The sequence below is a fragment of the Brachyhypopomus gauderio genome, chromosome 5 (assembly GCF_052324685.1).
Source record: "Brachyhypopomus gauderio isolate BG-103 chromosome 5, BGAUD_0.2, whole genome shotgun sequence".
Taxonomy (NCBI): Eukaryota; Metazoa; Chordata; class Actinopteri; order Gymnotiformes; family Hypopomidae; genus Brachyhypopomus; species Brachyhypopomus gauderio.
Window position 1 is genome coordinate 2,862,869 of NC_135215.1, and position 25,769 is coordinate 2,888,637.

The 25,769-nt window shown below is 42.6% G+C and overlaps 2 protein-coding genes across 8 annotated transcripts; one reads left to right on the top strand and one right to left on the bottom strand.

Moving 5' to 3' along the window:
- Positions 1 to 2,736: 2,736 nt before the first annotated feature.
- Positions 2,737 to 8,402, bottom strand: gnsa (glucosamine (N-acetyl)-6-sulfatase a). The gene is made up of 14 exons (XM_077004896.1): positions 8,079 to 8,402; positions 7,878 to 7,937; positions 7,489 to 7,695; positions 7,031 to 7,096; positions 6,304 to 6,402; positions 6,005 to 6,172; positions 5,841 to 5,923; positions 5,645 to 5,763; positions 5,453 to 5,556; positions 5,253 to 5,354; positions 5,015 to 5,125; positions 4,537 to 4,647; positions 4,275 to 4,435; positions 2,737 to 3,981 (listed from the first exon to the last, which is right to left on the bottom strand). The coding sequence occupies exons 1-14, from the start codon at positions 8,229 to 8,231 to the stop codon at positions 3,906 to 3,908; spliced, it is 1,620 nt and encodes a 539-aa protein (XP_076861011.1). The 5' UTR covers positions 8,232 to 8,402; the 3' UTR covers positions 2,737 to 3,905.
- Positions 8,403 to 8,492: 90 nt separating this feature from the next.
- Positions 8,493 to 25,526, top strand: tbc1d30 (TBC1 domain family, member 30). Of its 7 annotated transcripts, none has more exons than XM_077004889.1 (14): positions 8,493 to 9,508; positions 9,881 to 10,045; positions 14,492 to 14,553; positions 14,653 to 14,718; positions 18,382 to 18,507; positions 19,178 to 19,363; positions 19,446 to 19,614; positions 19,915 to 20,083; positions 21,044 to 21,149; positions 21,389 to 21,495; positions 22,326 to 22,468; positions 22,820 to 23,029; positions 23,134 to 23,199; positions 23,610 to 25,526. In XM_077004889.1, the coding sequence occupies exons 1-14, from the start codon at positions 8,974 to 8,976 to the stop codon at positions 24,662 to 24,664; spliced, it is 3,165 nt and encodes a 1,054-aa protein (XP_076861004.1). In that variant the 5' UTR covers positions 8,493 to 8,973; the 3' UTR covers positions 24,665 to 25,526. The 7 variants fall into 7 exon arrangements, with proteins under 7 accessions (XP_076861004.1, XP_076861008.1, XP_076861003.1 ...); XM_077004888.1 differs by having other exon boundaries at positions 8,498 to 9,508; positions 22,323 to 22,468; XM_077004893.1 differs by lacking the exon at positions 23,134 to 23,199 and having other exon boundaries at positions 8,495 to 9,508.
- The last annotated feature ends 243 nt before the right edge of the window (positions 25,527 to 25,769 follow it).

A 25,769-nucleotide genomic window follows, 5' to 3' on the forward strand; every position in this document is an offset into this window, starting at 1 on the left:
TGCCGTCCTATAACTCGTTTGTGTCAAGTTTGTTCTTAATGACGCACTAAAAGGTCTGATTTCTTTTAAAATATACTTTTATGCGTTTCCTATATAACCAAAGATATAATGTAAGGAAGATGCAATTTAATTTAAATGTGCCTGGTGCAATCAGTTTATGCAATACACGATGTAGCTTCTCAAGAAAAAAACACCACCATGGCAACATATACTTCTAAACACTGGGCTGAATATAATTTTAGAATTGAATGCTTAATCGCTACAGCAATTTAGCATCAAGAAGCTAATCTTCATGGTCCCACGGTTGTGTTCCTCCAGTATTAGTAGGTTAAAACTGATGGTTACACGGGGCAGTAGTATATTTTTCGAGAAGAATTACAAAGCATATCGGGCACTTTACATTGTAATTCAGGGAATGTCTTTTATTATCTCATTTTGGATGTGGTGGGGTTTTTTTGTTTTCTTTCTTCCATTGTTCAACTATACATCCTTTCTTCTGTGGAAGTTGTTTCTAAACTTGATTTTCCAAGAGCAAGCAAGCTTCCACAGCCCATTAGTAGAGCAAGACTGTGAACATTCTAGCTACGTTCTATTTTAATACTCTGATTTCTACTCTATATGAAAGGCTGTGGGTATGTGTGAGTACTACTAAAGGAAACCTGTATATGAATGCATGCATTATATTAATCCATGCACATTCTTTTTGGCTGTGAAGAACGTCACTGGCCAGTGTTGTTAACATGGGTGTTTGACAGCACATGATTATATTGAAAGATGTTCCAAATCTACTTAATCTTCATTTGCCAAACACGGTTCACTCGCATAGAAATCGCTATAGAGTTTTGTTCCTGTATTTGCGTTGCTAGTTTTTGGGAACCTGAAAGATTGTGGGCGTACATTTTGACGTGCGTTTATGATTTGCTTTAATGAAGACCACAGAGCAAGTTGGTTTGGGGGTGTTTCCATTGTGAAACAGAAGTCCGATCACACCTTTTGAACAGCTGACCTACAGACTACAGCGGATCTGGAGAGGGTTCTGATTCTCTCCTTGCTGTTATGAAGGCCAGTCTCACTGCAGAGATGATTTAGGATGTGGTCGGCTACTGTTGATGTAAATTTCTCAGTGCTACAGAGTTGACTTGCAGGATGTTGTAAAGATTGTGTTTGTGATGTTTCTGCAGGTCTGTTTTTGTAGGTAGCTGTTTAAGCATAAACTGTTACCGATTGAGGCCTTTCTGATTAAAGACTTTGTTTCACTGAATAAAGTTTAAATTGTTTCTCTAATTGCGTTTTAAGTGTAATTCTTTTGACTGTGAATAGATTCTTATATATAAGTAGTATAAACTATTATGTATGACTAATATGTGGAACATGCTTGCACGCATGTTTGCTAATTGACTGGCTAATGAACAAATGGTATCAATTTCAGATAAGGGAAGGCTAATTGGTTATGATGAATTATTTATTGCACAATGCTGCCACCTTCTGGTAAATAACTAGAGCACAGTTACCCGTACGTAGCCTGGTTTTGCAGTTACTCGTGTTACCATAAAATGCAATAAAAACAATTTTTTGCAAGTTATTTATCAATGTCAAATATTAATAATTAACCAAAAACATTTCTCGACTCATGAGTAGAATAAAGAATACATATTTCTGCCCTTTTCAGATATTGATATTTAAATAATAGATATTCTGAGCTGCTTTTGAACTGAATACCAGCCTTTTTCTCTGTAGCATCTATAGTAAAAAAAATATATATTACACAGCTTTGAGGAAGTTATTTAGTAATAATATTTATACATTTATTTTTGTGAATAATGTGAAGATTTACTTATGTGGAATCTGTCAGGCACTCTTAGAGCAACTTCCAAATATATAATTATGATAGTTTACATGTACTCCCTTGGAAATATTGGCAAAACCTTGTGTAACTTCCGACTTTAGTGCATGTCAGATCACTCCACTGGGCTTTTGGGATGACTTGCTGCTGCTAATGCTTCCTAAGGGATCCAGGATCAGGGCCCAGTCGAGAGGTCCATGATGCCCTGTGTGTGACCCCTATGGCCATCGCCAGCTAGTTCATAAGCTATGACTTCCTGCAGGGGGAGCCCTCTAGCCTGGTTAGTATCCACTTGCCCTTGGTCCAATTGTCCGCCCTGGAGCAGTGGAGTTTATGGAGATGGAGATATTGTGTAGGTGGACCTGAGACGGAAACGGGATGCTCTAGGACCCAGGGGTGCAAGGTACTGGCCAAAGGGGAGAGTCTGTCCTGGAGATGAGGGCTGTGGGTATTTTAACAATGTACCTTGTGAGAAACTTCAATATTTGTTCCCTGTGTTGACTTGGTGAAAGCGATTTGGGATTCATTAGGATTCCTTGCTAGCTGCTTTTAACATTCTTGTCTCTATGCTGACTGGAAAATTTTTATTTATGCACATTTTAACAAAGGGGAAGCCCTGGCAAGTGTTAGGGTCAAAGAAGCACCGCTCGAACCAGTAATTTAGGATATATAAGGTACATGCCTTCACAAGCACTTTTATTTAATGTTTAACTCATTAACTAATTACTTCAGATTAGAATTATACTTCAGACCTTTCGTACATTTGAAGATTCACAAGACATAAAAAAAATGTATAATTCATGTTCAGCAGTGAGCCCTTTACAATGTAGTGCATTATGCACACATTGAAAATAACTTTAAAGTGAAAATTTAAAGAGATGTCACTAATAGCCTTTAGAGTTCACAATAGCCTTTATTGAGTCAACAAAATCTAGAAATGTGTATATCAATTACAGAAAAAAACAAGATCACACACACACAAAATACAATTATGTGCAAAACTAAAACATTCATTACAGAAAGTGCCTCAGTGGAAAGACGCATGGACATAATTACATGGACTCCTGTGAGAAGTCTGTTGTTGTGTTTTACTGTCTGTAAGTATTTAACATAAACAGGCCCTACTGCACACAACCAAAGGCAATGGAAACATTTTTATTAATGTCCATTACTTATGGTTTAAACCAACATAGGATAGTACAGCGCTATTGCTAACAGGTTGAACACAATGGATTTTCCAAAGCTTAGCAGTCCAAAGTGGAAAAGATTTATCCTCATTTTGTGAGGCTGTTGTTTGCATCTTATTTTCAGCTAATTTAATAAGCAAAGCAACATATCCTCACTTTCCGTACAATATACGCATAGTAAAATAGACAATTTAGTAATAAAAATTCACATCACTGCACATTGGGTGCAAACATGAAGCAGCAAACACACACTTTATTTTCCGGCCTAAGAATTTTTACTCAGATGGACAGTGTTGCTCATCAGTGTTAAATTGTAGTGATCCCACACCCCACCACTGTATGTAATGTTTACAGTGAATCTGTCAACATAGACTCCACCTGTGAAGAGGTGTGGTATCAGTAAGTGGGGCCTGGTTTTAATCTCTTGAGCTCCATTTGAAGAGGGCACGCTGCTTCATAGTTAGAAGGAGGCTTCAGGCCTTTACTCAGACTAGTGACGTTAAACATGTTCTCAAGACCTTTGTGTAGCAGTGTCGTTTCCCTTGCCTGCTCCGTTTTCTTAAGATAATCTACGATGAAAAATGAGAGGGTCTCGGGAACGTGATCGCCATCTATAGTCGTCTATAGTCAAAGGTGATTGAGAAATCACAATGCAGCATCATTCAGTCGTGGCATTCCTGTGGGAATGTGGATCCAGAGTGCAGGTGGCCGTGTCCCACCGTCCCCGTCGGTGAGCCCGCAATGATCTCACCCGTTGGGGGAAGCATGTGGAAATACAGGCAAGGCCTTGGGGAGGTGTGGCACTGGGAGTTGGGTTGAACAGGTTATGAAGGTGGGGGGGGGGGTCTTCAGGGTCTCCACTCCCCCTCTCACCTTCACTTGAGGATCAGTCTCCGTCTGCCCACGTGCGGGCCGAGGTTGTCAAACATCAGACGAGGCTGGAATCTGAACCTGATAGAATGGAGACCAGCAGAAAGAAGCAAGCAGGTCAATCCGCTCCCATGTACGTTATACGCACGTGTGGGTTTGGTTTGTCTCGAAGTGCAGAGGATCTTTGGAAATGGTCAGCGAGAGCTCATGAGACAGCAGCGGTTCTCAGGCTTAAGAACCCCAAACGGACCACACTTTGTTCTGTTCCAGTTCCTTATACACCTGATACAGGTAAGGTGTAGGAAGCTGGAACAGAAGTTACAGATGTACTGGGATCAGAGTTCACAGAGACTCTGAGGCCAAGCGGTGCCTACCGTGAGTCGTAGACCCCTGGAGTTCGACATGACTGTCCTGAGCACGACTGCAGCATCATCAGACGGTGGTTCATCTTCTCCAGGACCTCCTGGTCAATGGTCTTGGCGATATTAGTCAGCTGGAAGGGGTCTGCGGTCAGGTTGTAGACCTCAACAAACACCTGCAGGTAGAAGAGTAGGGGGGTGTGGGGAGGTGCCTGGTGTAAAAGGCTTTTTGTCTCAAGATGGAGCCTTGATTGTCAATGTGCTGATTTTGCTTTACCTCATTGTCATCAAATTCACAGTACTGCAAGTTGGCTGTCTGGGACAGCGTGCGGACACAGGCGTAGGTGTTGTTGTATGAATCCTCACACACACAATCAGGAAAACACTCCTAGGGAGAAAGAGCGAGACACAAATAATGACAGCGAGGATATTAATGACTGCATAAAATAAAACGCATTATCCCTTGGAGAAATATTTTGTGTGGAGACCCATTGCTCCAGAACACTGTGACACAATAAATACAAGACAATTACAAATACAACACACTCAACTCCACATTTACCCGTAATTTTAAGCTTGGATAAAGGAACAAACGTACATTTGGTCCACAAAATGGTGGGGTCAGTGTAGAGTATGTGAAGTGTCACTTATAGCTCCCGCTGTCGATTTGTTCAATTTGTTTGAAAATACACACATTTGCAGATACACATAAGGCACACATGCTTGCTTGTGTGCACACACACAAAGTACCCTACCGAGACACCTGGACCCAGGACGGGGCAGTTTGGGTCAGAGACATTATGTCCTTCTCCCTCATATTCCACCAGGACATCCGTCCTCCATGTGCTGCTATTGCCCTTCCCTGTCTGAGAGACACATGCAGACAGCTGGAGATGGTTTCAGATGGGAGGGGGGGTGTGTGTATAAGCAACACAAAGCCAGCATACCAGATATTTACGGATACTGCCCCCCCCCCCCCCCCCAACTACGCACCATAATTGGAAGAAAAGACATCCCATCCATCTGGGTCTTATTGGCGTCGTACCCTGCCATGTCCAAGACAGTTGGGCCCAAATCTATATTAGCCACGGGTAACTGGGGGGGTAAAGTTCAAGAAGGCAATTAAGTGATGGCAGAAAACCCTGTGATGGGTATAGTGGTGGCTGGGATACTTCAACACCTGACTACCTTACCAGACTGGTCTGGTTGGGCTTGATGTTGGGGCCTCTTACTAGCAGAGGAACCCTGATATCAAACTCATAAAGCTGCCTCTTGTCCAGGGGGAGAGAGAATTGGCCTGAGAGGGAAAGAGCCACATTACAGACAGAGAGGACAGCTATGAGTGTGTCGGCTCCAGAGAGTCCGGATTCTTGCTCACGATGTACCAGTGTGGTAGCCGTTGTCCGACGTGAAAATGACATAGGTGTTCTCCAGCTCGCCCCGAACCTCTAGTTTCTTCACTATTTTCTCCACCAGGTCATCCACGGACAGGAGAGTGCGCCACCTGTTGGAAGACCAAACCTCAGAAACCCTTCAAGTCCACGCAACGTCTCAAGAGAATATACAGCCCGACATTCATACCTTTTTCTGAAAGCATCGTCAAGGAGTTCCACAGACGAGTTAGCCATTGGAGTTTTGGCTTGTCGGATTAGCCAGTGTTTGTCCTAATAGGGAAAACGGATTTATTTAAGACACTTGGAAGAAGAAGAAAACTCTCCATCCAGTGCATCTGAAACACAAGGTACCTTGCCGTGGATGTTAAAATTGGGATCTCTTGGGGCTTTGACATTGGAAAACTGGCCCTCATACTGTGGGGCAGCCGTCCAGGGAGAGTGAGGGGCAGGTGTGGACACCATCATGAAGAACGGCCTGTAGTTTGACTTGTACTGGAGGAACTCTATTGAGATGTTGGCCTAGGAGAGCATAAAGTCAAGTAGGGATTTTGAACAACTGCATTTCACCTTATTTTCCCCAGCCACACCTCTGCCTTAATTGAGGAGTCTTATGTGGTCTAGGGTCGGGATCATTGAAAGCCAGTACTCACCAGGACGTCAGTCAGATAGTCCTCACTATAGTTTTGCCCATGTCTCTGTGCTTTGCCATTTACAGACAATGTGTAGTTGTAGTACTTTGAGTTTTTCTCCTGTGGAAGGCAGTAAGGGAGACAGAACTGGTATGACACACAGCCTACAGTTGCCTACAGCCTACAGCCTACAAAGGCAACAAGTTGATATCCACTGAGAAGCACCTAAGATACCAAGTCTGCAGGCTGCACAACTCCATGTATTGGAATGGCAATCAAGATCTTATGCCTTATCTTTTCCCTCCAGTTCACTGGAAATTTAGGGCTTAAGCCAAATTTATTTATACAAGTCTCTAAATAAACATGAGCTTTAATAAATGTGCTTTTCAACTGTCTTTGCTGCCTGTGATTAGATTTTCTCAGGGCAGAGGTCAAAGACTGTGGAGTCTGTCAAGTTGTGCAGTCTGTACTTAATCACCAGCCTCTCCCATGCCTGTCAAAGCCAGAGCTACTGCCTTTAACAGCATAAATAAACAAAACCTAATCAAAACAGACATGGAATATTAGAAATACAGCACATTTGAACAAGGTTTGCAAAGAAACAGATTAATGAATTACATTAATGATTAATGAATTTTAAAAATATGCTGGAGCATATAGCAAAAATTGACGATGCCAACAATTTTGGGATCAGCGTGCTGATGACCACTTATTAAAATGTGGGAGGTGATGGAGGCGTTATCCTTACCAGGGCAAACCAATAGTCCCAGCCTGGGGGCACATGATCCACCCCTCCGGCCTCTTTGTTACCATACTAGAGCAGAGACAGGGGGGTCCAGAGTCAGATGGAGCTCAGATCAGCTTAGTCATGGGTGAAGCAGTGCGTTAATCCTATATAATTACATTACAAATATCCTACAGAGGTCACTGTATGGATAATTGATAATTGTACACCAAAATGTATTATGCCTGGAAGCACATATTAATATTACATATTTAATTACTTCATTTACATGCATAATATATTTGCATAATCGTTTATTGTAACTGAGCCAATAACACATTGTGGCGTCTCTAAGCGCCCACTGCTGCGTGACATGGGGGGGGGAAACACAGCGATCATCTGTAACCATCTGGAAAAACCTGGTCTGTGTTGGCACTACAGGCGTAATATAGTTCAAAACGCAACGTTAAAAATGCCCTTACCTCATTCAAATACTTCCCGGCAAAAAAGGTCTGGTAGTACCCATACTTCTGTAGGAGCGCGGGGAAGGAGGCAGGCTCCTGCGTCTTCTGCCAAGCCGGGCTGCTGCAATTGCCCTCCAGCGTGTTGTTGATCACATGGTGGTTGTGGGGGTATTTGCCTGTGAGAATACTGGCCCTGCTGGGGCAGCACAGTGGACTGGCCACAAACTGGGGGACGAAGAAGAGGACGAAGAAGAGGTTTGTTGGAGTAGAAATGAGAATTATTCAGAGATGAAATACTAGCTGAGCTGCATGACCAGGGAACAGACTATCAAGTTACATAGACAACAAGAAACAAGCTGAAATTAATTCTGTAGTTTGGAGAAGTTTTTCTTGTTTCTTCTACGTACCGTGTTCAGAAACGTTATTCCAGCATCACCAATGAGTTTTCTAGTTTTGTTTAAAGGAATCTGTGGGATAATAATGGAAACTCCGTTAATAACTGCCCATCACCCACGAGGAGGTGAATCACTCTCTCTCTCACACACACACACACACACACACACACACACACACACACACACACACACACACACACACACACACATCACCATCCCTCCACTCGACACGTCCAGATCATCCGTCAATATTAAAATAATGTTCGCTCTGTTGTACATTTTGCCCATAACGGACAGGTTACTCAAAGTGACGCAGATAAGACCAAAATAAAACATAGTCCGGGGACGTAAACGAAACGAGCTCATGTTTGTCGACACGTTTAAAAGCACGCAGAGGGACTTTTGGGGCTGAAGAAAGCGAGAAGTTTTATTAATAAGATGCTTCTCCGCAGAAGCCACTAAACACTCTCGCCGAGCACTTCCTGTTTCCGTCACGTGATGCGCGACAGCGGAAGTCCCGGTCAGCTGACGGCCTCTGCCTCTGCGCGTGCTTGTAGTTCTTTTATAGCCTAGGTGTTTAGTCCACTTCTATTTATTCGTTTCTTATAAAACATATAGCTAATTAAATTAACGTAGCTAATCAAAGTACAACAAATCCCGTTTATTAGTATTCTGTGATTGGGCTGTATTTTGAAACTTCAACTGCACAACCGCACAGTTTTTATGTCTAATAATTTATTTACAATTTATTATAATATGTAAACTGGATTAAAATACATTTCCGATAACAAGGAGGGCGCATAGAGGCCTATGGCGTGGATTTCACCTGTGCGAATCATTACCCAACACCTGTTGCAGTGGGACTCCTACAGAAGTTCAGAAGTGGGCTGTACTATTCAGGTCTGCTGGGGCGCGCGCAGCAGCGCGTGCAGGAAGGACAGGAGATCCTGGGAAGGCGCAGCTCAACCCAGTTTAACAAACGGAATGCACCCGGAACTTAAGTTCCTTGTTTCTTTAAAAAAAGTATTGCCGTTGCGTACACGCTCGCAAATAATGCACGAGTGGCAAAGAAAAACGCGTCAAATAGCTTTCTAGACGTTTGGCAAAAATGTCTAGTGTGGAAGTTAGTGATTTGGACCTGAAAGAAGTTGACATATGCGATGGTGACATCTGTTCTGAGGAGGAGAGCGGAGTTTTCGTGAACTCGGGTGCGTCTTTTATTGAGGGTTTCTCGGCGTTCCACAAGTGGGTTTCTAACAACCACAATGGAATTAGTGCCACTGTAGCAGACGTGGGCCTACAGTGCATGAACGGGGCATCGACATTAGAAGATGTACCCAAGATCTCCCAGAACTCCGCAGACGCTGGTGGCGTGGAGGTAGAGTCGCGTGCACGCGGCGACTGGTCCGACGCGGACGACACGAGAGCTGCGTCTCGCGCGTCGATCGTGGACCGACTGCTGGTGGAACTTTATGATACGTACACGAGTACCAACCGCGTGAGCGCGGACAGCTTGGATAGTTCCACCGAGGCGTCAAGCTCGGACGCGTTTCTCGGGAGAAGCAACACTGGATCCAATTTCCTGCAGGAGCTCCAGGAGAAACACACCAGGAGACATCAGATGAAGTATCTCGCGCAAAAAGGTCAGCGCTCTTTCAACGTTTTCTCAGAGATGAAATCATATATAATGCACAATAAAGCACACATGTACACCTTCGTTATGTACTTTCCCCTCCAAAAGGTGTTTAAAAGGTAGATAGCGATGGATAACTTGATTACTATGGCTCACTACTTTTACAAATGGATATACTGAAAAATAACTTTTACTATAGCGACTGGTTTCTACACAATTGACATAGATACATTTTTAATTCTACCATTCACAGCTGTTGTGTTTCAAAGTTGACAGAGGCCTGTAACCTTGCTACATGAATCTCAGGCCCAAAGCTGGTACTTCAGATATATGGTTTGCAGGATTGGATTATGAACAGACTTTGCGTGATATTTCTCTCCAGATCCTGAGGAACTGAAGTGGATCATTCAGGAAGTGAAGTACCGGATTGGGAGTCAGTCTGCTAAACTGGTACGGCAGGTGAAGAGGAAGGACAGACTCCATCACAAACAGCAAAAGAAATGTGACATAGTCACTGCCTGCCTGCAAGCCGTCTCCCAAAAACGAAGTAATCCTTCATCTTTTTTCCTTATTTCATCCATGTCCTGTGCTCAAGATACGACTGGGTTGCATAATTTTATGCTGCGCATGCGAAAAAATGTGTGAAAATCAATTTGAATATTTTAAGCTGCTGACTTTTCTATGTGGGATGATGTTTTATGCATGCTTTAACCATTGGTCTTTGTGGTTTCCTTTTAAAGAAGCACATGGTAGTGTAGGTAGAGTTTTAGGCACTTATCAAGTGAATCTCCTGTAGGCGGGATGTACCTGAACCGCTTTGTACTACTCTGGTGACATTTTGTCAGCTGACTGCCAGTGTGTGTTTTGTTTGCGTTTGACTTTAAAACTAAATAACTGTCAGATCTGATTATATGTAAATGAGGATTTTGCCTGCACAAATAGGCAGGACACGACTCTTTACTCTTAGGATTTCTGAATGGGCGAAAGAGACGTACAGTCAGAGGCGGTCTTTGCATAGAGGCGTGGCTAGGCAACTGCCTTGGGCCCCTCCCACTGCAGCCCACTGTAGGGGCCCCCTGACTAGCTAACTTATTTCTCACATATTAATGTTGATGGGCCCCCTAGCTAATTTCGCCTTGAGCCCCCAAATTGCTAAGTCCGCCACTGCATACAGTAAGCTGCCTCGGACTTGAAATACTTACTGCTACATGTTACCAATTTTGATTATTCGAAAGCTTGAAAGTCTTGTTTGGATTGGCAAAGCATGTTTATCAACCAGTGAACCCAAACTGCTGTCCATTTGATCTGCACTTATTGAGAATAGTATAAATTTAGGAACCAAGACACATATAAAGTTTTCAGGAATCAATGGAAAATGGCCTAAAAGAATGCATGTTACCACAAAACCTAGCAATAGACTTAGTAGACTGTCATCCAGGACAGTAGGTGTCAGTATAATGGTGGTTCTATATTTTATTCTTCCTTAAGATGAATTGTTGTAAAAATAGCTTATTAATGTAGGAATACACTGACAAGGCTTTCCAAATACTTAAGTAATTTTTCATATTATGCCATAACATTCTGAGTTCAGGTAGACAGCAGCAGCCAATACTAAATCTGCCCATTTAATTGCTTTCTTTTCTATTTTATCCACATGCAGCACGTCAGCCAGTAATAAGCAGGTACAGTATGTTGAATGGTCTGAAAACAAACGTGTCGAGCCCTGCATGACGTCGTCCTGTTTGTACTCTCCTCACTGAATGAACCGATGCCAACATCATTGACTGGGCTGAGTGATGTGCTGCTTTATATTGTGCAATAATCATTTGCAACGGTTGAATATAAATTCAGTGACCGTGTAGTTTAGTGGTTTCATGCTGTGAAACGTGATGTACCCAGATTACTATTATCCTCCCAATTATTACATGAAACGCAGAGAAAATACAATGAAGTATTATTAAAATTCTTTAAATCCATTGTGTCTGTGTCTTCTGTAAGACACAGACATTCTTCCTGTAGGTGATAGTCAGGATTTGATAGTTGTGCTATCTTGAAGTGCGTTCTCTGGCAAATAGTGGTGGTGATGGAAGTATAATTCTGCTCTGTGTAGTCCTTGTGTATCTCAGAGTGGGACACTAACTTGAATACTTAATTACAGATAAAATGCAAAATACATCCATCATGCTTCTTTTTTTTTTTTTTAGAGTTATGCCTTTTTAGGCATGATGGAGAATGATTGCTTAAACAAGCTTCTCTTATAACAACCGTGATTTACAAACTGAGTTTGTATGACTTAGGCTAATCTTTATTTTCTAATCAATATTGATCTTCCTTTGGCAGTGAAATTCTTCATAACTTTGGACCCCCTTATGGCCCCTTAAACGTTTAATCAGAGCCGCGTTAACCTTAGTTACATTTGCCAGAGTTACTCATCAGATGCCCGCGGTCTTTGCGTGTGTGTTCGGTCGTGGGTTGGTTCTGCAGCGTTGCATCTGCGGGTCCTTCTGCCCCGCCCCCTCCCGCGTGCATGTGACGCCGCGTATGTGGGCGTGCACCGCCGTGAACTGCGCGCTGCGGATGCACCTTATTCTCGCGTCGCGCACGCTCATTTAGAAAGCGGAAGCCGCATTTTACTTAGATATTTGGAATACATTTATGATGCTCCAGAATCTGAAAGGTTGGAGAGTATCTCGTAATTGAAGGAGGATTAACTGCGCGCTGAATACAAGAGCAAACGATGCAGCAGACCGATATTATCACCGGAGACATTATCGTTAGATGTATTGATTAGATCGCCATTTTTACTTGCGTAGAGGGCATTTAGATAAAAAATAGCTTATCATAGCAATATATATGAATCTATAAATATATAACCATTTAAAACGATTTAAATGCGCAAGAGAAATCAAAAGAGAGGCGGGAGAAAGGAGCGTGGGAGCGCTTTTAAGGTGGATACCGAACCTACTTCACTTCTGCGGGTATTGATTGATTCCTCTCTAAATGAAGGACAGGTTTGTCTCCTCTAAACGGTCCAAGGTTTGTTTAAAACGACAGAGTGCTGGAGGAGTCGGTAACATCATCAGTAATGTCCTCAAGAAGCGCAATGGTATCTCCCGGAGAGCCCCTCTGCTGTTGTGCACACTGGAACCAGGTGACCTTTATTCTGGATAAGTCTGTCCACTATTGAATCAATGTCCTCGTACTTTTCAATTACATTGTCAGTTACATTTGTCTGGTTGACGTCGATATTAACATTTTAGAAATAATTTACTATGCTTAAGATGCCATGTGGAATATTCCCAGGATGTTGTCTTTTCTGCCGTAACACGGGGACTTTTAAAAGGTCCACTATATCATTTCACATTGTCATTTTATGGTTAATACGCACACATAATCTTTATCTATGTATGTTTGTTTTGAAGTTTAAATGTCTATCGCTAAGACTTTCTAAGGGTGGACAGTAGGCTGTACCAGAGACGATAATCGTGCCGGTTAATCCCTCGCAATGGGTTTGAGAAGAGGAGTAGTGTAAATACAGAAATGGCTGTTGTACTCTGGTGGGTTACCCATAGACTGTAACTGAAGGCCATTGCGTAAGCGCAGGCGGTTTGTCTTCGTAGTCCGAGGGTATTTGGGACAAAGAAGTTACAACGCATTTAGATGTAGCTTTTTGGTCTTTCTATTTCCAGTGACTGTTAGCCTGCCGTTTTGTGAGGGGTACAATAACTGGTTTAGGCTTATTAAAATAACTGGCATATGTATAGTAAATTTATTTATTTTCACTACAGTGTATTAAAGTTTCTTAATTTCTGCCAGTTTGATACATCATCAGTATTTAACATTCAAAATATGCCACTCGTTTCTGAATGAAAAGCGGAAGTAGATAATCAGCACCACAGCGGTCCGGACAGCGACACAGAGATAGCGGGTTTCATCTCATACGGTCGTCAGGAGCTTAAACGATGTTTACGATCACATGTAGAAAAACTAGTAATTGTGTTTCTGTAGTTTGATTATGGGTCTGTCCGAGAGCAGTGACGTTAAATGTAGACAGACGAGGAGACTAAAACATCGAGTGACTCATGTTCCCTACTTGAAATTGAACTTGGCTTCGTTCTTTATTGACGAGGTTTTTAAATCCCCGTCTCGGTGTAGTTTCGTTACTTAAAATGAGTCGTTTGCATGGTTACGTGAAGAGGACTTCCGGTGTTTCAACAAAAAATGTGACCACAGAATTATGTGACTAAAAAAACTGTACAGTGACTTGTTCTCGAGTTGTTTACACGCACTATTTAAATAGCAGTTTTAGAGATTTAAATATAAGGAAACATAAATAGATTTTTGGTGTATAATTTGACGGTACAGTGTTGTCGCACATTTTTACATCCAGAAATGGTGACCTGTGTGCTGCTGGCGCTACAGTAGCAGAACTCGCTAGTCACAGGTTTTGGTGTTACACCAATCCTAAATGCAAACTAAAGTCAAAAGCATTAGAGTATGTGGAAGTACATTACAATCGCACTCGAGTATGTGCAGGCCAGGATAACACATCCACACAACAAGTATAAAAATACAAAGGCTATATTTGGCTTTATAGGGTGTAAGTATCACTTCTGAATAAGCTCAATTACACCTTGGCTTGGAGTAAACAAAAACTTGTGATCTTGTTCTATTTATATGTTTATTTTGTTATTTTTACAGTTTTTTATCAGTTTACGGATGCAGTTGTCATTTTTTAGGCACAATCATAACTTCACAGTTTATCTCTCCTGAGCTTTTTTAAGTAATAAAATGTCATTGCATATTATTGTCTACACCATGTCTTCTGACATTCAGTGGCTTAGCTGTTATTGTAATGTACTTAAACCCAAATATATAATGTTATATTAATCTTCTATTTAATAGATTTTCCATTCGTTTTTCCCCCTCATTTTGTCTGCACCCTTTTAACATACCTTTATAATATCTTCACTTTTGTGCCTTTCTTTGGTAGGCGTCGACACCAGGTTGAAATTCACTCTAGAACCTTCTCTGGGCAAGAATGGCTTCCAGCAGGTGAGTGTCTGTTGTGACGTAGTACTTGAAGGGCTGAAAGGTTTTTTACTGTATTGCCTTGTGCTTCCGATGGAACGTTCACTGATGTACTTCCTGTAGTGGTATGATGCCCTAAAGGCAGTGGCCAGACTCCCGACAGGCATTCCCAAAGAGTGGAGACGGAAGGTATGTCCTAAACGCATGTCATTTTAACACATGTATGGTGCAATCTACATCTGCTGGACGGTGGATCTGGATCAGTATTGGGCAAACCGTATAGGAATCTCTGCACTCTCTTATGAGAGAACCCTGACCTTGTGTGGTTTCCAGTGGAGCTCATACACATCTATGATGCATTCTGAAGTGAACTGAAATATCATTACATCTCGGGTCCGACCAAATTTCCACAGCCTCATTGGACTATAAATTTTCCCTTGCAAAAGGACAATAAGTAAAATAACTAAACTGATCATATTAAAACAGGACTGAAAGGACTGAATAGATGCTAAAAGAGAAATGGTCCTCACTGATCAAGTCATCTAACACAAGCCTCACCCATCATTTACAGTAGTGAGAACCGCACTGGAGGAGAAAGACCCTTAAAATAAGCAGAAACTAAACATAGCTGCAGTGCAGAGCTGAGCTGAGCTGCCAGAGCTTCTGCAGGGAAGGTGACCAGCAACGTTTATGGGTCGTAGGATTTAGCAGTTACCAACAGCAGGACCTTTATTTTTAAAAAGGCTGTGATTCCTATGTGGGTTACCCAGTGTAGCACTAAGCATCCTCTGAATTGACTTTAAAATTGTTTACTGTCCAGTTGATTCTGGGTTGCTCTGCATATTAAACATTGTTGTGGTTACCTGTATAGTAGCATAATATAGTGTAATACTAGTTCAGTGTGACGTACTTAAGTAATGTTCAACATAATATAATGTAGTACTAGTTCAGTGTGACGTACATAATTAATGTTCAACATAATATAGTGTAGTACTAGTTCAGTGTGACGTACATAATTAATGTTCAACATAATATAGTGTAGTACTAGTTCAGTGTGACGTACATAATTAATGTTCAACATAATATAGTGTAGTACTAGTTCAGTGTGACGTACATAATTAATGTTCAACATAATATAGTGTAGTACTAGTTCAGTGTGATGTACATAATTAATGTTCAACATAATATAGTGTAGTACTAGTTCAGTGTGACGTACATAATTAATATTCAACATAATATAGTGTAGTACTAGTTCAGTGTGACGTACATAATTAATATTCAACATAATATAGTGTAGTACTAGTTCAGTGTGACGTACATAATTAATGTTCAACATAATATAGTGTAGTACTAGTTCAGTGTGACGTACATAATTAATGTTCAACATAATATAGTGTAGTACTAGTTCAGTGTGACGTACTTAAGTAATGTTCAACATAATATAGTGTAGTACTAGTTCAGTGTGACGTACATAATTAATGTTCAACATAATATAGTGTAGTACTAGTTCAGTGTGACGTACTTAAGTAATGTTCAACATAATATAGTGTAGTACTAGTTCAGTGTGACGTACATAATTAATGTTCAACATAATATAGTGTAGTACTAGTTCAGTGTGACGTACTTAAGTAATGTTCAACATAATATAGTGTAGTACTAGTTCAGTGTGACGTACATAATTAATGTTCAACATAATATAGTGTAGTACTAGTTCAGTGTGACGTACTTAAGTAATGTTCAACATAATATAGTGTAGTACTAGTTCAGTGTGACGTACATAATTAATGTTCAACATAATATAGTGTAGTACTAGTTCAGTGTGACGTACTTAAGTAATGTTCAACATAATATAGTGTAGTACTAGTTCAGTGTAACGTACATAATTAATGTTCAACATAATATAGTGTAGTACTAGTTCAGTGTGATGTACTTAATTAATGTTCAACATAATATAGTGTAGTACTAGTTCAGTGTGACGTACTTAAGTAATGTTCAACATAATATAGTGTAGTACTAGTTCAGTGTGACGTACTTAAGTAATGTTCAACATAATATAGTGTAGTACTAGTTCAGTGTGACGTACATAATTAATATTCAACATAATATAGTGTAGTACTAGTTCAGTGTGACGTACATAATTAATATTCAACATAATATAGTGTAGTACTAGTTCAGTGTGACGTACTTAAGTAATATTCAACATAATATAGTGTAGTACTAGTTCAGTGTGACGTACATAATTAATGTTCAACATAATATAGTGTAGTACTAGTTCAGTGTGACGTACATAATTAATATTCAACATAATATAGTGTAGTACTAGTTCAGTGTGACGTACATAATTAATGTTCAACATAATATAGTGTAGTACTAGTTCAGTGTGACGTACTTAAGTAATGTTCAACATAATATAGTGTAGTACTAGTTCAGTGTGACGTACATAATTAATGTTCAACATAATATAGTGTAGTACTAGTTCAGTGTGACGTACTTAAGTAATGTTCAACATAATATAGTGTAGTACTAGTTCAGTGTGACGTACATAATTAATGTTCAACATAATATAGTGTAGTACTAGTTCAGTGTGACGTACTTAAGTAATGTTCAACATAATATAGTGTAGTACTAGTTCAGTGTGACGTACATAAGTAATGTTCAACATAATATAGTGTAGTACTAGTTCAGTGTGACGTACTTAAGTAATGTTCAACATAATATAGTGTAGTACTAGTTCAGTGTGACGTACATAATTAATGTTCAACATAATATAGTGTAGTACTAGTTCAGTGTGACGTACATAATTAATGTTCAACATAATATAGTGTAGTACTAGTTCAGTGTGACGTACATAATTAATGTTCAACATAATATAGTGTAGTACTAGTTCAGTGTGACGTACATAATTAATGTTCAACATAATATAGTGTAGTACTAGTTCAGTGTGACGTACATAATTAATGTTCAACATAATATAGTGTAGTACTAGTTCAGTGTGACGTACATAATTAATGTTCAACATAATATAGTGTAGTACTAGTTCAGTGTGACGTACTTAATTAATGTTCAACATAATATAGTGTAGTACTAGTTCAGTGTGACGTACTTAAGTAATGTTCAACATAATATAGTGTAGTACTAGTTCAGTGTGACGTACATAATTAATGTTCAACATAATATAGTGTAGTACTAGTTCAGTGTGACGTACTTAATTAATGTTCAACATAATATAGTGTAGTACTAGTTCAGTGTGACGTACATAATTAATGTTCAACATAATATAGTGTAGTACTAGTTCAGTGTGACGTACTTAAGTAATGTTCAACATAATATAGTGTAGTACTAGTTCAGTGTGACGTACATAATTAATGTTCAACATAATATAGTGTAGTACTAGTTCAGTGTGATGTACATAATTAATGTTCAACATAATATAGTGTAGTACTAGTTCAGTGTGACGTACATAATTAATGTTCAACATAATATAGTGTAGTACTAGTTCAGTGTGACGTACTTAATTAATGTTCAACATAATATAGTGTAGTACTAGTTCAGTGTGACGTACTTAAGTAATGTTCAACATAATATAGTGTAGTACTAGTTCAGTGTGACGTACATAATTAATGTTCAACATAATATAGTGTAGTACTAGTTCAGTGTGACGTACTTAAGTAATGTTCAACATAATATAGTGTAGTACTAGTTCAGTGTGACGTACATAATTAATGTTCAACATAATATAGTGTAGTACTAGTTCAGTGTGATGTACATAATTAATGTTCAACATAATATAGTGTAGTACTAGTTCAGTGTGACGTACTTGAGTAATATTCTGTTTTGTGTGTTCTGCGCCAGGTGTGGTTGACCCTAGCTGATCAATACCTCCATAGCATCTCCATAGACTGGGAGAAAACCATGCGATTTACTTTCAATGAACGCAGCAATCCAGATGATGACTCTCTTGGGATCCAAATTGTCAAGGTAATAATCATCCTTACACATAAAAAAAAACATTGCCCAATGTGTTAGACTGTCAGATAAAATCTTTCTTTGGTCACGACCTTGGTAAAGTAATCAAATGTCAAAATAGCCTTACTTATAAATAATAAAGGCACTTGTCTGGGTCTTGGTTTAAACACACCAAGTGTCATAAACGCTTTGCCAAGTCATGCTTTTCTGCCCGGCAGCCCAAACGGCCCTAATGGGCTGACATGCCAGTGCGTGTAAATATTATATTGTGAGCTAGTCCCAGGAAGCTGCGTGTGGTGTGCGGGTGCCGGCCGCCGGAGACGTGTGGTGGCGTGTCATGGAGTCGCTCTGATTAAATGTCAGCCGTCGTAGCAGGATGTTTGCTCTGGGCATCGTGGCAGCTCCGAGTGCGTAATGGAACAGGAGAGACGTCTGCGCTCCCCTCCCCTCCTCTGTGGGCGAATGATTCATCTCAAGCTTACGGGTCATAGGAGGGCGAAGTCCGTTCTCCTCTTAAACATGCTCACTCCCTCTGCCTGCGTCCTTTCCCTCCCTGCTGAGAATCCCGTTTACTTTGCATCTGAAGCGCGTGCACCTTCGTGTTTTCGCAGCCTTCTGACTAGCTGCAGAAACGATTGTCTTGGGTGTTGCTAACGATCGCCTCTGCCTTCCTCTCCTGCAGGACCTGCACAGGACGGGCTGCAGTTCCTACTGTGGCCAGGAGGCGGAGCAGGACCGCGTGGTGCTGAAGCGGGTGCTGCTGGCCTATGCGCGCTGGAACAAGGCCGTGGGTTACTGCCAGGGCTTCAACGTGCTGGCCGCCCTCATCCTAGAGGTCACGGAGGGCAACGAGGGCGACGCGTTAAAGGTCGGCGACGTCGCCACTGTTCCTCGGATTCGTTCTCGGTCTTGACGTGATTTGTAATTTCATTCGCTGTGCTTCCTCACAGGTGATGATTTATCTGATTGATAAGGTGCTCCCGGACAGCTACTTCGCCAACAACCTGCGGGCTCTCTCCGTGGACATGGCCGTGTTCAGGGACCTGCTGAGGCTGAGACTTCCAGAGCTCTCTCACCATCTCCATCACCTCCAGAAAGTAGCCAATCGGGCGGGTGGGGGTGAGTGGCCTTCCCAGCATGTAGCATTGTGGCTATGGGTAACCAATGCATTTTTAGAGTGAAGAAAAAATGGGTAAATGTATTTGCACAAATTTCATTAGGTAGTAAGATTTGGGCACCACTTCAGCGGAGCAAATGTAACCAAGCTAATCTCTATTCACTAATTTCACCCACAAAAAAAAAAGAAACCTCTCAAATCGGGATGAACATGCATTCCGTTTGGGTTTCCACCCACGTCCCCGTGTCCATCTGTTGTCGCCTTCTGTACGGCTCACTCCTGTCTCACTCCTGTCTCACCAGGCAACTACGAGCCTCCGCTCACCAACGTGTTCACCATGCAGTGGTTCCTCACCATGTTTGCCACCTGCCTGCCTCATCACACCGTGCTGAAGATCTGGGACTCGGTCTTCTTCGAGGGCTCCGAGGTGCTGCTGCGTGTGGCGTTGGCCATCTGGGCCAAACTGGGAGAGTGAGTTTTGGACGCTTTCTTTTGAAGTACTAATATAACTTTTTTCTAATCTAGACTAACAATCGAAACCAATACAAAGCTAAACTATCTACATTTGCACAAATATTACAAATGCGATGCCACTCGCTTGCAGAGGTTTAAATTACGCTGATGGCATGGAGGAACATTCACTGATAACCATACATCTATAATAATAAATCCTTTAAATTTACAGTGCTGTCGTTAACGGTCGACCACTTTTGTAGCAGTCACCCAAAAGACTTTTTAGATGTCTGTTAGCAGAGGCAAGCGGCGTTTCTGGACAATGGACGCCACAGTCACACAGAAAGACGCGCCTCCCAATGACCTCTGAGATGTTTTGTGATTGGCCAGATGCAGTTCTATTAGCTTCGAGTTTGTTTGCTCATCATAAGTATCCCGGATGCATTCCCAAACCCGAATTTCGACCTGAACCCGAATTTCGACCTGAACCTGAATTTTACCTTGAATTTTTGCATACCTGAATGAATTTCACAGACTGTTTTTTCAAGTAATAATGATTTCAGGTTCAGGTTCTGGTGACACTAAAAGAGCTCCATAGTAAGCACACGTGCGATTTGTTGTGGGTTTTAATTCACAGGTTTGAAAACTCATTTCGCCCCCTACTGTGCAATTTGGTTAAGAATACACCTGAGCTAAACTATCAAGGTGAAATTCATCATAGTTTGCTTACCTATTTTGACCCAGTTCCCAACCCAACTTTAAGAATAGATTAATGGTGATACTCTTATCGGGCGATATAAAAATTATCACGTTATCGAACACCGTTAACGGCCCACCACTAATATATACATATAATATATTCTCTATATATGCACATTTTCCATATGCATGTGTACTGTACATTCGAAAATATATATTCATGGAAAATATGTATCATGATATATTCACAAAAAAAAAAAAAAACGTCACTGCCCTTAGGAGGATCGAGGAGTGCAAGAGTGCGGATGAGTTCTACAGCACCATGGGCTGCCTAACTCAGGAGATGCTGGAACACAACCTGATCGACTCCAATGAGCTCATGCAGGTAAGAGACGTGCTGACTAATGCGTTATCCGGTCTACAACGTAGACTATAATCCATCCAGGTCGTGCTTTTTGTAGCCGTCACGAGTCCGACATGGTGGTGTCGGCCCTGCCCCGGATAGTCACGTGTGCTCTATGGACAGTGGATGTGATGGAGCGATGGTAGTTTTGCATTGAATGCATATCATAAAAACGTGACCTTGGTTTGATCCCAGCGTGTGTGTGTGTGTGTCTCTGACAGACCGTCTACTCCATGGCTGTCTTCCCCATGCCCACGCTAGCAGAGCTGAGGGAGAAATACACCTACAACATCACCCCCTTCCCAGCTCCAGTCAGGACCAACGGCAGGTGTGTGTGTGTGTGTGTGTGTGTGTGTGTGTGTGTGTGTGTGTGTGTGTGTGTGTGTGTGTGTGTGTGTGTGTGTGTGTGTGTGTATATCATGGGCATACAAATGTCAAATGCAAATCATTCCTTGCTTGACAGTCTGCCAATTCAGTGAGGTGTTTTTGGTGTAGTGAGTGTAGGGTTCTTCAGTCTGTTCAGACTACGTGAAGCGGTCTTCCTTTCTGTCCAGTGTCTTCTCTGTCCGAGCTCAGAGAGCGACTCATAATAGAGGCCAGAGGAGGCTGTAGTCAGACAAGCTCCTGTTTATGAGCAGCTGAGGGGAAGGTATTTGTAGGGCTGAGGTGTGTGTGTGTGTGTGTGTGTGTGTGTGTGTGTGTGTGTGTGTGTGTGTGTGCGTGTGCGTGCGTGCGTTCGAGAAGGTCATGGGAGTGATAAGGGAGAATGCTAGCTGGAAGCAGCTGGAGATTAGCCAACAGCTACTGATTATCAGACGTTCTACTGATACAATGGAAATGACCGTCTACAACCCAGTATTTCTGGAGTACTGGATCAACAGACTAGGGGAGCGTGGTCAGTTTCTGCCTGAAACGAACCCGATCATCATTCTGGACAAACAGAGTGACTGTACACTAACAATAAGAAGTGTATTCTTACTGTAAGCATATGAATTAAATGGCCACCCACCTGTTAACATTTATATCAATCAAAGTGCGTCACTTAAATGCAGAAGGAGACGGCAAAACAACAGGAAGCCGATGTCTGTTGTGTTCACCATAATCATTTTTTATTCCTTCCTCTGTGAACTTTGGAACTTTTCTTTTCCTTTATAGTAGCCAGGGCCTGTATGGATGGGAGAGTGATGATGATGATGGTGATATGGACGACGAGGACTCCGTCATCACAGCTCTGGGATGCCTGGGACCATTGGGTGGCCTCCTGGCTCCAGAGATCCAGAGATACCAGAAGCACTTAAAAGGTAGAAGTGAAGACCTAGTGCTGCTCACTCTCCAGTGTGGTGGTAACACGGGCTTGGATCTGTTCTGGCAGCCCGCTGTGTTTGGCACCCCTCCTCTTTCCTGCTCTCTCCTCCACTTCCTGCAGAACAGGAAACAGAAGGGGATGGTTATCAAAGAAAAGCAGTAAAGACCAGAACGCTGCCTTTTTTGGAGGTGAAAGTAGAGAGAATCTTACGGGAATCTTGCAGGGCTCGGGAATTAGTTTGCGTGTCTTTGTGCAAGCGTGTTGTGTTAGCGGGGGCTAAGGTTTTAACCCCATCGGCACCTCTGAACTCCAACTCACCTCTTTTCGCTTCTTCTCCACCCTCCAGACCAGCGGGGCGAGCCCACCTCTTCTCCCTGCAGCAGCATGGCGGAGCTGAGTCCCGGGGCGGTGGGCGCGGGCCGCGCGGAGCACCAGGCCGCCATCAACAGCATGATGCTGGAGCGCATGAGCACAGACATCAGGGCGCTCACCAAGCAGTACTCCCGCATGAAGAGACGACAGCAGCAGCAGGCCGGCCTGCTGTACATCCACACAGGTCAGAGGTCATGCCCCCCCCCCGAGAGAGGTCCGTCCGCTCCAAGCCGTGTAGGAACGCAACTTTAGGCTCACGTTTTGTCACGTGTTCACGTGTCTCCTCAGAAATGCCAGTGGAAGCTGAGGCTGTCCCCCCCCATCAGGTCACCAGAGGGACGGTCCATGGCGCTGGTACTGGCCAGCTAGGTCGCTCTTCTGCCACCGTTCTGGGTGTCGGGCCTCCTGTAGTAATTCTTTAACACCTTGGTGGTCTGGAACGTGGCGCTGGGGTTGATGGCCATTTTTAGTGCTCTCTTGATATCACTGCATCGGTGATTTATGCTGTACCTGTTTTTGGTCTTTTTTAATTTTGGGGGATGATTTTAACTTGGACAACTTGTATCTGATACTTTTTTCCTATGAATCTCGGTTCACCATGTGTCTCTCTCTACAATCGATCATCTGTGCAATGTGATTCTTTCACTTTTGTTGATTTTAGGCATTGCAGCTGCACTGAATTTTGCTTTTCAAGCTGCTACAACTAGTAAAAATATCTAGTCTTGCCACTCTTCATCATCGGTGTATCTTTCAATTTGTTCCAGACAAATGTCCAGCCACAAGTGTCCTCACGTCTCAGGTCCATTCTTCTCCTGTGGTCAACCACCTTCTACTGGGGAAGAAGCTCCAACCTGCCCAGCGCCCCCCCCGAAATGGCATCATCTGTGGACCCAGAGGCCACGCCGGCCCCCTGCCCCAAGACCAGTCCACCCCTAGCCTGGATCAGAGTGCTCGATTCAGGCTTCAGTCCCCCTGGCGAGCCCATGTGCGCGCCCATCGCAGGAATCTGGCCCGGGCCCGGGCCCAGCTGGGCTTCGATGACTCGCTGTCACTGGAGGATGACGACGGCTCAGAGGCCAAACTGCAGGCAGCGGGAGGAGAGGAGACCCAAGAGGAGGTGAAGGAGGAGGGCGAGAAGGAGGAGGAAGAGGAGGAAGAGCAGGGTGAGGGGAAGGAGGTGGGTGAACAGGAGACGCCGGATGAGTCCGTGCAGGAGACAGTGGAAGTTAGAGACTCTGAGCTCTGCCCGCAGGACAGTGGGTGTGAGGAAGAGGGAGAAATGATTAAGACAGAAGAGCGCATGTCTGCCCTAGAACTGGATTCACCAGAGCAAAGCCCTTCTCACGTATCGTCTGGGCCCGTATCGTCTGGGCCCGTATCGTCTGGGCCCGTATCGTCTGGGCCCGTATCGTCTGGGCCCGTATCGTCTGGGCCCGTATCGTCTGAGCCGGTATCATCTGGGCCGGTATCGTCTGGGTCCATACCAGCCTCGCTGACTCCACAGTCAAAGCTCCAAGATCCACCACCAGACCCAAAGGTGCCCTGCTCCACCCGCCGCACCGAGTCCTCCAGCTCTGAGAGCAGGAGTGGCTCTCTGGGGCAGAGCCCCGCGGTGGACCCCGCCCTTGTGCCGGCCCCCAAAGCACAACAGGTCTTCTCTCCCTTCCCCTGCGTGAAAGCACCTCGCAAGTCCTTAGCCGCCAGGAACTTGGGGCTCTACGGCCCCACGCCCAGGACCCCCACTGTGCACTTTCCACACATGAGCAAAACCGTGAACCGCTTGGGAGCCGATACATCCACAGCCACCAGGAGGCGATGATGAGACTACATTTATTTGACCTTGCGTGGGTATGCACTTACTCTTTTTGTGACAATTTGGGCAGATTCTCATGGAAAGTTACAGAAATATACATCACATATGCTACTGAGTTGTAGTTGTACACTGGTTGGTAAGAGATGTCATAAAATAAACATAAATGACTGAATTTCTGAAAAGTTTTATCTTTAGGCGTGTTAAGAACAGGTTCCTCTGAATTTATACTCTGTCAAGACAACAAAATATTTCACTCTAGTATTAGTCAGCATATTGGTCAACTTTAAATGTTTTTGCTGCATATTGAGGCTATTGGATCTTGCTGCAAACCAAATGGATATTATTTTGTATGTGCCACAGAGCAGAGAAGCTTGCTTGAGTCCACATGCATCCTGTGTTGACTAGTAAACACCTCGCTCTGTCTGTGACTCACTTATGAACAGAAAACTGAAGACACAAATCTAATTTGCCCAAAGTGTGTTACTGATACCCAGCTCACTTGACTTTATCTCATGGATTTGCAAAAGAGGCCCTGTCATGTTTGTTTGCGTTTTTGCTAATGTTTTCTGTCCTTTTGTCCTGTCACATTTTGGTTTTCTATTATTTCTTCATTATTTCCATTATTGCTATTTTCCCACAATGGTTCCGTTTCTGAACTCTGAACTGGAACCATCCAATCTCTGCCCTTCAGTTCAGTTCTTAAGGTTAAAATGTTTAGAACTCACTGACTAGTTCTGAGTCAGGGAAATGTAATGCGTAAATATTCTAAATGTACCATGGAATATGTCCTTTTTCTGTTCGTGTTTTCTGTTAATCACGTCATCACAGTCAATAAAAATCAAGCATGAATAAGAGAAGACCTGAGAGTTCTTTTCCACACCAGTGTTCTGTACAATCCAATTTAATATGATAAAGAACTTCCCCTGTACACAGACCCTGCTTAGAGAATAACCCACACCTCACTGTCTACTCATTATATGATAAGGTCCTGCTATGTGTTGTTAACATTACAGCAGTCTGCTCATCTGTTGTACCATTACATTGAGTCCGAGAAATGAGCAACACATTTAAATTCCTCAATGACGTGTATCCATGAGCTCAGATAATCTAT

What these genes read in the sequence shown, in the direction of transcription:
- gnsa (XM_077004896.1), bottom strand. Translation starts at nt 8,231, where the DNA reads ATGAGCTCGTTTCGTTTACGTCCCCGGACTATGTTTTATTTTGGTCTT. An exon ending in GAATAACGTTTCTGAACACG is followed by an intron (nt 7,696 to 7,877) that starts GTACGTAGAAGA and finishes TTCGTCCCCCAG; the next exon opens with TTTGTGGCCAGTCCACTGTG. An exon ending in GGACAACGGCTACCACACTG is followed by an intron (nt 5,557 to 5,644) that starts GTACATCGTGAG and finishes TTTCCCTCTCAG; the next exon opens with GCCAATTCTCTCTCCCCCTG.
- tbc1d30 (XM_077004888.1), top strand. Translation starts at nt 8,974, where the DNA reads ATGTCTAGTGTGGAAGTTAGTGATTTGGACCTGAAAGAAGTTGACATA. An exon ending in CCTGCTGTACATCCACACAG is followed by an intron (nt 23,030 to 23,133) that starts GTCAGAGGTCAT and finishes GTGTCTCCTCAG; the next exon opens with AAATGCCAGTGGAAGCTGAG. An exon ending in AGGGACGGTCCATGGCGCTG is followed by an intron (nt 23,200 to 23,609) that starts GTACTGGCCAGC and finishes AATTTGTTCCAG; the next exon opens with ACAAATGTCCAGCCACAAGT.